Here is a 12634-nt window from a genome sequence, read left to right as displayed (position 1 = left end):
GTTTCATAGGTTGAAACCTGTGAATGACCTTTGTTATGTGTAACCAAATACACAAAGGTCAGCAAACTCTTCCCTGAATGACAGAGATAAATTTAATAACACACAGTAAACTGCATGCAACTAACCTGCAACATTATGTAGGAAAAGAGCAGTTCATTTTTGTCTGCTGTTTAAGTGCTGTGGAAATTCCAGTCACAGATTCAGACGTTAGCTGTGCAAGCTCAGGAGTGAAGATGGGCCCTGTCCAAAACATTTAACTGCAGAATGTTCATACAGAGGAATATGCATTTCTGGAAATGTTTGCCCTCAATTTTCTGAAATAGACCCAGCAAGGTTAAAAGCTGGAAAGCAGATTATGTTTAATAGCATTGAGTTCTCGCTGAGCATTCTCATGAACTCCTTTTCTCATGTTTGCAGGTGTTTAATGAGTCTGTATCAGCCATCTCTGACAAGATCACAGCGTGTACTTTGGAGCTTTATAAAATGATTATTCGTGACCTGCCCCCTACTCCTTCCAAATTCCATTACATCTTTAACCTGCGGGATCTTTCCAGGGTCTATAATGGACTAATTCTTACAACTCCAGAGAGGTAAGAGTAGAAAAATTGTCCTCAGTGGTCCTACACCTATTTATATCGGATGAATCTGGGTGAAGATGAAGTAATTTGGTACATGGAATCAGTTACATTTGGTCACTTCTCATTAAACGTCACCACAATGAGAGAATGTTCAGGAACATCCTAAATCATGGTATTACTCTTTATGACAAACACATAAGATATCCAGAGGAACAAATGCAAGCCAATTAATTATTTGCCCTTATGACAAGAATGAAACCCAAAAGAGTAAAAAAGAAAAGTCAGTCCAGACTTTGGTCAGTGTTATTAACCGTACGGCCTTAGGAGTCCTGTCAGCTCATTTGGCGCAGTCTGAAATTTCAGTTTTAATGTAGGTTTCAGACGGTCACCCAGATGGTGAGAGTTTGGAGAAATGAGTGCCTGAGGGTTTTCCATGACAGGCTGATCAATGAAGCAGACAAAGCATTGGTGAGTAATTTCTTTCAATTTTTAGTAGTCACTGACTATTACTATGGCAACTGATTTGCAACAGCAGCATTACCAACTGTCGCACTCAGACCTTGCAGTCAGACTGCAGACTTCTCTAACTGCTAAGTTGCTCCATTAATTTAAAACATGGCCCATGGAGTTTTCTTTTCTAAAATGAAGTGGCTCTGGCGGTCTAAGTGAGCAGATCTGCTAAGGAATGGAAAGTGTCACTCAGTTTGTCTGTCCAGTGGCACAGGTGACACAGTGTGAGAGCTGTGCCAGGGAAAACTCAGCAAATCGCTTCAAGTCAGTGTTTTCCTTTGGGAAGGATTGTATCAGAATCTGACTACACAATGGAGTAGGAAAAAGAAGGGTGAGAGCCGAGTCCATAACAGTTCTGGCTGTTATGCAAACTGGAAAATGCTCCAAGCTGTATCTCAAAACATAAAAGAGAATTACGCCTGTTTTGTACCTTGAGAATTAGGGGCGGGATTGAGGTAAAGTTTCCTTACGTATAAGCAACTTGCTGTGCACTTGCTGAGATGAGAAGAGGTAGATGAAGATCACTTCAGATCACTTCAGATTTTTCTGCTTAAAACTTTCTCCTCTAACATGCAAAGATAACATTTCCAGCTCAATTTTCACAACTCACAATGATTATATTGCAACTCCAAGACATCTATGGCTGCTGAGAAGGAAAGTTTGTTAATATAATATTTACACTGATATTTGAGAAGGTATTTTTTTTAACAGGCTTATCCTTTTCTGTCTTAAGCTTCTGTAGCCCAATGGCTTGCTTGGTTCTTGAACTGCCTGTTAGATCATTTTCAGTTGCACGTAGAACACAACACAGGGCTGTGGACTTTGGAACTTCTAGTGACATAAGTATTCCCTTGAAATCAGTCAGTATTTGAGCAAGAATCTGCATTATCACCCTTCTTAGTGTTACTGGATTCAGAATTGTCCGCTTTGTTGCGTTGCCTGACTCATTTCATATCCTTGAAGGTACAAGGTCACATAAAAAACCTGATTGAAGAGAATTTCAGAGATAACTTGGAGCATGCCATGAGAGATCCTATTCTTTTTGGAGATTTCAGAACGGCCCTGAGTGAAGGAGAGCCTCGTATTTATGAAGATGTCCAAGACTATGATGCAGCAAAAGCTATATTTCAGGTAGTGTGCATCAGCTTGGAACTGTGCCTGAGGAGACTGCCTCAAACTGCAGGAAATCTGTTCTCTTTCTGTGTCCACCTGGAGTTTTTTGTGCACCGTTACCCAGTAGTGAAAATTGAGGATCAGCTATGGAGTGGGCAGAGTTTTCCAGTAGTTTGTTTTCACTGAGGAAGCAGAAATGAATAATGCCGTTAAATAGATTGTTATTTTATTAATAACATTAATATTATTTACTCTGTCTTCTAATAACATTCTGTCCACTTTTCTTTGCAGGAGATTCTGGAGGAATATAATGAATTTAATACTAAAATGAATCTGGTTCTTTTTGATGATGCTTTGGAGCACTTAATCCATGTCCATCGCATCATACGGCTGGATCACGGGCATGCCCTGCTCATAGGAGTGGGAGGCTCAGGAAAGCAGTCCCTAACGAGACTGGCTGCCTATACAGCGGGATGTGAGGTTAGTGACCTGCGTCACTCAGGGAAAGAAAAGAAGGAAAGCAATACTGTGATCAGGATTAAATTGGTGATGGGGGGTAGGTCAGTCAGACAAGACAAGATCAGGCTGGCATCAATTCCCTGAGCAGAGACAAACAGGGTGAGGTGATTGCCAGGAGGTCTAAGATGGTGACTGTGGGTGATGTGGGCAGGAAGCTGTCAGAGCCTGAATCTGGGTTTTGGCACCGGGGATGGAAAACAAGGATGGGTTTGGCAGAGAGCAACTAGCAGTTCCTAACTACTGCTTTTGTTGCTTATCTGTATTACAGCAGCACTCCAGCGCTGCTTGAGGAACCTTGTTGTGATTGATACTATAATATTTCAGATAGGAAATGTTCCTCTCTCAGAGGTATTATTTTCAGTCTCTTACAGAGGCTCGGAAGGGAAGAACGAAAAAAGGAGGATGAGTGCAAAGCAATTTTGAAAATGCAGTCCTGCAGGGTTGTACAGATGTGATTTTAGAAAAGAATGTAGTGCATAATTTTTTGATACTTACACATGTACTGATGATAGGGGCCAAACCAAACCCCTCGGTCTCATTGAAATTCAGAGTTACCATCATATCCATTACCATCATATCCACCTGTGCCTTCTCAGTGTATGTTTGCATCCTTAGGTATTTGAGATCATCCTGAGTCGAGGATATGGAGAAAATAATTTCCGAGAAGATTTGAAAAATTTGTACCAGAAGCTGGGTATTGAGAACAAGTCGACGGTCTTCTTGTTTACAGATGCCCACGTAGCAGATGAGAGTTTCCTGGAACTCATCAACAACATGTTAACTTCAGGTGGCACAGGCAGCCTCAATTATTCCTAATCATATCTATTTGTGCCTCTTAACCTCAAATGTACCCTCCATCCAGCTATTACCATTTCACCCTCTGTCTTCCTGCTTTGCTTAGGTGCACATTTCAGTACCACCTGAAATGATCTTGGCCATAATAATGGCTTTTTGGCATCTTCTTACAGTCATTTAGGGCTAAAGAGTTAGTTCATGCTGATCATGATGTTGCAGGAGTCTCAGATTTCTTCCAAGACTGAGGAATAACTTTAGCTGCGTTTGGCCACAACCCCCCTTTTGAGTAGCATTCACCTGAACTGCGCAGCTGCTCCTATATATAGATATATGTCCTAAAATGTAGGTTAGTATCTTTTAGTGTATGCAGCAGCGGAAAATGAGCAGCAGCTGGCACTGTGTGACCACCATCTCTAGAGAAGTTCCTACACAGTCTGGTTTAAAAACAGATATATTAAATCTTATCCCTTTCCTTGGTCTAGTTTTCCCGGTTCCTGATCTGCTGATGTCTGTCATTAGGTAAATACGTGCAGTATTTGCCATGTGATGGAGAGAATGAAAATGTGAACTGATGGTTTGTAGACACTAAGGAAGATTTTCTTTGCAGAGTTAAAACCACTTTATGTTCTTGTGAAATTTTGTTGCTGAAGCCCAAATAAAAATGAAGTAATTATTCCTCTAAACCCCCTCACATCATCTTAAGTACCACCTCTCTGTTTTCCAAGGGGGCTGGGGGCAGGAGGAGAAGCACAGAGAGATGAATAGGTTCATTCAAAACTATCCAGAATAATTCTTGCAGAACTAGGTTTAAAATTTGTGGCTCTGGTTTCTCATCTGCCCTATCCTCAGCCATGTAGTTCTCTCTGACTGGTTGTTCTCACGAGCATTCTTCTGTCCTTATGTTACAGGAATGGTGCCAGCCCTTTTTCCAGACGATGAAAAAGACGCCATACTAAGTCAGATTGGAGATGAAGCTGCTAAAGCTGGCGTGAGCCCAGCTAAAGAGAGTGTCTGGCAATATTTTGTAAATAAATGTGCAAGCAACCTTCACATTGTCCTGGGAATGTCCCCAGTTGGGGACGGTCTGAGAACATGGTGCAGAAATTTCCCAGGTATCAGTTGTACACACTGCTTAGTCCCTTCCCTGTTTTGCAGGCAAGAGAAAATCTCCAGGGGATGCTCAGAGATGTCTGGCAGCTAACGCTAAGCAGAGCAGGTTTCACGATTGAGGATTTTGCTATGCATGAATTTTTTTCCAGCTAATTACCACATATCAGCGAGTATTATTGATTAGCATTTACCAGATCAGTTCATTTTCCAGCTGAACAGCTGGAAATCAATTGGTCACCCTCATTGAACAGGACATACACAGTCTATGTCTGCAGCCTCTTTTCTGAGCTTTACAAAAAGATGCCTGGTATTAAGTCATAGGGCAACTAGGATGGTGGTAAGAGAAACCTTTTTGTCTCCAGAATCTAAAAAAGGGTGTGGTGAGAGGGACAGCCACCGAGAGAAAACCGCCTGAGCCTGGTGGATGCTGCGCTTCAGCAGGCAGGTGGAAGGAGTCCTGGGAGGCTCAGGAGACATGTGCTAGAAGGATACGGGTGGGAATCCTGACCCAGGCGTTAACATACGTTGTAGCTCTTGCCTGCATCCTGTAGAATGGTACAGCCTAAATGGTGTCAAAATGGGGTTAGCAGGGCAGAGGTGCAAAGTTGATGGTTTACTATCAAACTGGAGGTCTTGACTTTGTTGATAAATTTTGTGGCTAAGCAGGAGTCAGGTAAGATAGATCCTACAGACTGTTGATGCAAGTAAAGTTAAGCACAGGACTGCCTTGCAGATTAGGGTATTATCTGAAAAATTCCTTTTGAAAACTAACACTATCCTTTTATCCTAAGGTCTTGTCAACAACACTGGTATTGACTGGTTCTTGCCCTGGCCCCCCCAGGCCTTGTATGCAGTTGCACAGTCCTTTGTTGGTATGTATGTCCTATGTTCTCTGCCTTGATCTTGCTTCTTTGACTCAGAAGACAGACTTTTTTAGATGTATGTAAGAACAGTGGCAATTGGCGTACTTGTAAAAAACCCCAAACCTTTGAGATTTTTATTTCTTCTGCCTGATTTTAGGAAATAACACGCGCATCCCATCAGAGAGCTCCAAGTCAGTGATTGAGCACATGGTCGTGGTGCATGAATCTGTAGGGGATTTCAGCATGAGGTTTCTGCAGAAACTGAGACGCAGCAACCATGTCACACCGAAGAATTACCTTGATTTTATCCATACTTACTCTAGACTGCTGAAGGAGAAAAACGAGTTTATTTTGGGTAAGGCTATGTAGATGTTTTCTACTTTCTAGTAAGTGATTTAAATACTTTAGAAAGAAAAAAAAATTGTGGTGAGAATCCCATGTATTACCCACATTATGCAAAAATAATTTTATCAGTCGTATCTCAAATGCTGTGCTGGCATCTGGTTTTGACATGGGACCAATGTCCTGACCACCTGTGAAAGCTCAGACTCTGTCAAATGGTGGGTTCTCCTCAGGTTCTTTTGTGCATGAACCTGAGTCAGAATCTCCAAACCAGACACTCTTCTGCTTCGGGAGGGGTCTGATTAAATCTGGTAGCAGCTCAGCCTAGCTCAAGGTTTGACATTCTTCCTTGAGGAGCAATTCTTATTCATACTTCCGTGGGCACTGACATATGTGAAGAGGATAAAACAGTGTAATATGGCAATTGAGTTGTGGCACAGGGCCACTATGTGGCAGCTCAAGTGACATTAACACCATCTTGGGTGGAGGCTTAGGAAAGGAAAAATCTCTTACAGACATTTTCCTTCCATAATGGAGGTTGCCTTGCTGCACAGTGCCCCTGTGAGCATATTTGCCTTCTGTGAGATCGTCTGTTGCTGTGTGCTAGTCCACAATCAATGAATCACTAACATTTCTCCCTTTTTTTCCCTACTAGCACAGTGTAAACGGCTGGATGGGGGCTTAGATAAACTGAAGGAAGCTAGTATACAGCTGGTTGAGCTGAACAAGAAACTGGCTGAGCAAAAGATTGTGCTAGCGGAAAAATCAGCTGCTTGTGAGGCTTTGTTACGAGAGATTTCAGTAAACACAGAAGTAGGTAGGTAGTTTACAACTGCTGAAGCGTCCTACAGGCTAAGCATAGTCTATATTGGGCTGGAAGACCCTCCAAGAGCTCCAGCTGCTTCTAGAGGTGACCCTCTTGTTCCATCTGTGCTGATCCAATGTCATGCTAACAGAGCAGGTCCCCTGTCCTGCCCAGAAGGCCATCTTTGGTATATATTTAGGCTGCGCCACTCAATACTATGTTCTCCTGCCCTTGTCTTCCCTTTACAAGGTGGGGGGCATAACATGGGAAAGAGGCATTAGCTAGAAAGGGACGTCCTGATTCAGAGAATTACTTTTAGAGGAAAAACAGAGGAAGCTTGGGAGGAAAAGGGATTACGTACGCTGTTATGTGGAACACTGACAGTGTTCCTAACCTGGTGAAGGAACTGTAAACGTTGATAAACTAGCAGCTAAAAGGTACTGAGCTGATGGAATTTCTGATTTTAGCCCAGAGCAAACCTGTATTAGTGTTTGTGCTGTATAGAAATTTGAATAATTCATTTATGGTCCTGCCTTTACAATTTCCTAGCTGAGGAGAAGAAAAAACTGGCTGAAGAAAAAGCTGTGGAGATAGAGGAACAGAATAAAATTATTGCTATGGAGAAGGCGGCTGCTGAGGCAGCTCTGGCTGAAGTCATGCCTATTTTAGAAGCTGCCAAGCTGGAGCTTCAGAAGCTTGACAAGTCTGATGTTACTGAGATCAGGTGACTCATTTGGATGTACAGTAGCATAAACTCTGGGAAGTTCACTGAGAGATCCTTGTTTGCAGGGCTTGAGCCTTAGCTTGCACATGTTTGGGTGAATGTCAGGACATCAGTTGTCTGAGTGCAGAGGTCACAACAGAATCCCCTGAATCCTAGCTCAGGACTTCCCTCGGGCCTGCTCTTCCAGCCCTTTGTTAGATGTCTTCCCCGTATTTGTCTACCCTGTGTCTGATGCACTAGGAACTGCTGTGGGTTTTGCCTGAGCAGTGTCTGTCCAACCCCCTTCATCCCTCCTCTGTGTTTATTCTGTGTGAATAGGAACACATACCAGTTATTTTTCAGGGATACTTTGATAGCATGAAACCATTAACAGGAGGTACCCATGTCTGGCATTGTGTGCTTTGTCTTCTCCTTTTCCTCCTCCACTGTCTCCTTCATCTGTTTTCTAGATCCTTTGCCAAACCCCCTAAGCAGGTGCAGGGTGTTTTGGAATGTGTCCTTATCATAAGAGGTTACAAAGAATTAAACTGGAAGACAGCCAAAGGAATGATGTCTGAGGCCAATTTCCTGCGATCCCTGATGGAGATAGATTTTGATGGAATTACTCATAGCCAAGTGAAATCTGTCCGAGGTAAATTACTGATCGATATACTTGGAATGACCACAGGATCTTGTGAATGCGATTAGCCATGTCTGTGGCAATCCTTCCAGTGGTGGTTGGAGGGTGGGGTTCACTGGGGCAGAGGGACAGCACTGTCTGCAGTGCTGCAGGTGTTGCACTCTTGGGATGACTGGGTTTCCCAGAGTTCAGAGACTTCTGCTATGTGTTACATCAGTGTATACCTTAGCTAGGGTCTTACACACTGGGGTTCAGAGCAGGCAAGAAACAAGCAGGACAGCTGAGCAGGCCTGCTGTCAGTGAAGTTATGATCTCATCCGTGTGGTGGCAATTAAAATGATATATACAGAGTGGGAAGAAGAAAAGCTGTATCTAAAGCTTATGGCCCACAAGGGTGTAATCCAGAGCAGTTCCATTAAGAGGGGAATTTGGGTCTGAACAAAATGGCACCTGACTGCTGCAGAGAAAATGAACGGTGATCCGCAGACATGCTGAACCACTCTGGAATGCACTCACTTCACGGAGAAAGAGCCTGAGAAACCACTAGCAGTATTGTCCTTATATTGGTACAGCCCAGTAGCTTCATCCTAAGGTCAGAGTCTCTTTAATATTCCGAGAAATGTTTCATATTGTCTGTCACAGCATTGCCTAATATTGCTGATAGGGAATCCTATTTCTGTGAGGATTTCTGCACTGTAATTCAGCTCACTTGTGGTATTTTTGTGTTTGCCCATTTAGGTGTGTTAAAGAATCTGAACACTTCCTTCAGCGAAATGGAACTTGTTAGCAAAGCAGGACTGGGAATGTTAAAGTTTGTTGAAGCAGTGATGAGCTACTGTGATGTAGTTAAGGAAGTCAAGCCAAAGAGAGAAAAGGTACAGTGCATGGATTCAAACTCAGGGAGGTTGAAGCATGATCCTGATGAGAAAGAGTACATGACGATTTCATAGATTGCCCATTCTCCTCTTTGAAGAGCTTAAAAACAAGTTTAGGAGAGCTATTGCAGCAGGAGTGAGGTACTCGGTTATAAATTGCTGTGTCATGATGCTGGGATGTGGGTTCCCATCCCTGTGAGTGCTTGAAGGAGGAGGAAAGAAAATGTTCACTCGGAATTTCGTAATCCAAGATGCTTAGAAAAACACAGTTCATAGCTGTCTACTGAAAACAGACTTCAAAACGCATGGCATTTGGACAGAGATCTGTCAGAGCTCAGTAGTACACAACATCCATGTCCCTTAGACACAGACCTTTAGATTAACTTCTTTTGGAACGACTAGAAAGTTAGCTGTGTTACCAAAGGAAACCTAATGCCCAACAGATGATGCTGGGAAACTTTCTTCAAGAAAAGGTTATTACATGCAGCTATATTAAGCAGACAAACCTCCCCTTTTGTCATGGGGTGAGTGCTCACATGCTTTAATGTACCCGGTGGGTACAAAACTCTAGGAGGTTTATTTGCTTTGGAACTGCAGTATCAGACCATGATGTGTATGTTTGGGATGCGGTGAGGTGGGTGAAAAACAGTGCCAGTTACTTTGGCTTATGCTGTTTATTACCGGGACACTTGAAATATATGAAATAGCCAAAAGAAATATGAGTGCTTAAGCCTTCTCTCCAAAGCCCTGCTTTCCTCTGATATTCTTATGTTTCCCTCATAATGTAATGTAGGTGGCTAGGCTAGAACGGAACTACTACTTAATTAAGCGGGAACTGGAAAAGATAAAGGCAGAGTTGGCTACCATTCAGGATGAACTTAAAGCTTTGGGGGACAAATACCAAGAGGCAATAAAAGAAAAGCAACAGTTACAAGAAGAAGCAGAGATTATGCAGAGAAGATTAGAAGCTGCTGACAAGCTCATCTTTGGCTTGAGATCTGAGAACGAGAGGTAAGTCTAGATTCCAAGAGGAACATTTTTGGCATCAGAGGATCGTGTGCCAGGGATAAAATCTGTCAAACTGAGACATTTTTTGGAAAAGTCACTTCCTCTGATGTTTGTTTCTGAGAAGTGCTAATATATGTTAGCTCTTGAAAAATAACGACAGTTTTTAGTGCAGAACAGCAAGGTGAACTCAGATTAAAAGGAATAAGGTTCAGATCAACTCAGTGTTTGTAGTCATCATGAGAACTACTGATTGTAAGTCTGCCTCAAACTGTATCTAAAGTAGCAGCAGCAGCAGCTGGAAATTCTGCACATAAATGCCATCTCTCTGGTACAGACTGACCCAGGATTTCCTTATAATTCTGTCAGGTGGACAAAGGAATTAGAGGACTATAAAATACGAAAGGTGAAGTTGCTTGGAGACTGTCTGCTCTGTGCTGCATTTCTGAGCTATGAAGGAGCATTCAACTGGGAGTTCCGTAATGAAATGATCTATCAAGTGTGGCAAGAAGACATCCTCTCCCGAGAGATTCCTCTCAGTCAGCCATTTCGGTTAGAAAGCCTCCTGACTGACGAGGTGGAGGCTAGCAGGTATGTCCAGTCAAGAAACCCAGTGACTGATGAATGTGCCGTCACGAAGTGGGAGTCTGGGTCTGAATCTGTAGCAGGAATTGGAGCTGTGGGTGGAGGAGCACAGTCACACCAGAGAGAGCCCATTTTACTTCCATGTCTCAAAGATGGAAAGGAAACAAATTATTTTTCTTCTGGTTAACACAGGTTATTTGTCATAAAAAACCACTGTGCTTTACACTGGTTTGTGTATAACAAACCAGTGCTTTACACTCCACGGACATCTACTGAGCCCGGACACGTGTAATACCTTCTGGGGCATTTTTTTAAAGGAGTCATCTATAACATGAGTTCAACCCAAACCCCAGCAGAAGTCTTTTTGTTGACTTACTTCAGTGAATATGGCATTAAGCCCATGCCCAGGTAGCCTGTATTTCAGCTACTGCAGGATTACTCACCAAATGCAACAGTTAGTATTTGGAGTGGAGTAGTTACAAATGACTCAGGCAATGAGTCAGTCTGGGTTTTGACACTGTTCTCACAATCACATACACTATATGTTTCCTCGTGTGTCTGAATGCGTGCTCGATGAGTTGTATAGTTGTACTGACAAGTGAAATGTGCTGCTTTCCCATCAAGTTTTAATCCCAGCCTGGTCTTTGATCCCTTCCGTTCCCAGGTGGGTTTCCCAAGGATTGCCTCCAGATGAGCTCTCCATCCAGAATGGCATCCTGACGACATACGCGAGCCGCTTCCCACTCTGTATTGACCCACAACAACAGGCACTACATTGGATTAAGAAGAAAGAAGAAAAAAATAACCTGAGGGTAAAGATAAACGGTCATTTTACTCTACTGATTGTTTTAAAAGCTGCATAAATATCTGTCACCTGGAATGGGGAACCGATTATATACTGACAAACGTGCTGACTGTTGTGTGTCTGTAATAGATAGTGAAGATCACTGCTCACTTGACCTTCAGTTCTTCAGGACGGATAGTTTGTTGGATCTTGTCCAGCCTTAGTATATACAGAAATGGTATAACCAAGAGGCTGATGTAGATTGTGTTTTATCTCAGCCCCAGGATGGAGTTTTCCTGTAAGACAATTAGCACAGTCAGAGGTGCAGCTGGAACTTTGAAGTAGAGTTCTCAAATGGGAATTATTCTCAGCAATCAGAAAAAAAAGGCACCTCCCTGTTTTGTACCAGTGCAGCTTATGTCAGAGGAAGGACAAAAAGCAACGAAGAGCCAACTCCATTAGTGCTGGCAACTACTGTAAAATCATAATGCTCAGCAAATAGAGTACCAGTGCTCTGTTCCTGTCTTCCCATCTTTCCCTTGCAGATGGCTTCCTTTAATGACCCAGATTTCCTGAAACAGCTGGAACTGGCCATAAAGTACGGAAGCCCTTTCTTGTTGCACGGCGTGGATGAATACATTGATCCCGTGATAGACAATGTCTTAGAGAAGAATATCAAAGTTGCACAGGGGCGAACATTCGTTGTCCTGGGTGACAAAGAGATTGACTACGACAGTAATTTTAGGTTGTACCTGAACACCAAATTATCGAACCCGAAGTATTCTCCCTCTGTGTTTGGCAAAGCTATGGTTATCAATTATACAGGTAAGCAAAAGTGTGTATTTAAGAACAAAATAGTGATTGTGCTGTAGTGCAGGTTTATGGCCTGGGCCTTTGAAACAGCAATGAAACTCTAAAAAATTCATAGTCTACCTCATACTCACCAGCTGATTTAATAGAGAATTCTCACTTCTCTCTTTTAATCTGAAACTCAGCTAAGACAGAGTTATTAACAAAGTTACTCTGTTGCATCCCTGTAGTTTTATGAGATGATTGAGATGAAATAAGTTGTGTAAATCTTTCCTCGTGTTTAAAAAACCAGACTGTGCTGTGTACGTGTGTTGTGTCTGTAGTTACTCTGAAGGGCCTGGAGGATCAGTTGCTCAGCGTCATTATGGGTTTTGAAAGAAAGGAATTGGAAGAACAGAGAGAGCGTCTCATCCAGGAGACAAGTGACAACAAGAACTTACTGAAAGACCTGGAAGACTCTCTCCTTCGGGAACTGACCTCTTCCACAGGAAACATGTTGGACAACTTTGACTTGGTGCAGACCCTGGAAGAGACAAAATCCAAAGCCACTGAGGTACGGCTCTGGGCTTTTTGAAGGATATCTACTAATAGAGCGTC

At 42.7% G+C, this 12634-nt stretch overlaps 1 protein-coding gene across 1 annotated transcript in view; it reads left to right on the top strand.

The window, feature by feature from the left end:
- The window catches only part of DNAH10 (dynein, axonemal, heavy chain 10), a gene marked incomplete at its 5' end in the record, with an annotated part of 50551 nt that overhangs the window by 27251 nt on the left and 10666 nt on the right, over positions 1–12634 (top strand). The window contains 17 exons of the mRNA XM_010135948.1: positions 418–590; positions 953–1046; positions 2052–2219; positions 2493–2681; positions 3336–3507; positions 4424–4627; positions 5417–5497; positions 5646–5843; positions 6486–6647; positions 7185–7359; positions 7809–7990; positions 8717–8853; positions 9647–9864; positions 10228–10449; positions 11108–11255; positions 11773–12052; positions 12361–12590. Of these exons, the coding sequence (XP_010134250.1) occupies positions 418–590; positions 953–1046; positions 2052–2219; positions 2493–2681; positions 3336–3507; positions 4424–4627; positions 5417–5497; positions 5646–5843; positions 6486–6647; positions 7185–7359; positions 7809–7990; positions 8717–8853; positions 9647–9864; positions 10228–10449; positions 11108–11255; positions 11773–12052; positions 12361–12590 (3033 nt within the window). The remainder of the gene's footprint in view (positions 1–417; positions 591–952; positions 1047–2051; positions 2220–2492; positions 2682–3335; positions 3508–4423; positions 4628–5416; positions 5498–5645; positions 5844–6485; positions 6648–7184; positions 7360–7808; positions 7991–8716; positions 8854–9646; positions 9865–10227; positions 10450–11107; positions 11256–11772; positions 12053–12360; positions 12591–12634) is intronic.

The sequence above is a fragment of the Buceros rhinoceros genome, unplaced genomic scaffold (genome assembly GCF_000710305.1).
Source record: "Buceros rhinoceros silvestris isolate BGI_N320 unplaced genomic scaffold, ASM71030v1 scaffold12435, whole genome shotgun sequence".
Taxonomy (NCBI): Eukaryota; Metazoa; Chordata; class Aves; order Bucerotiformes; family Bucerotidae; genus Buceros; species Buceros rhinoceros.
The sequence above is the reverse complement of the archived record's forward strand: the minus strand, read 5'-3'. Positions and strand labels throughout refer to the sequence as shown.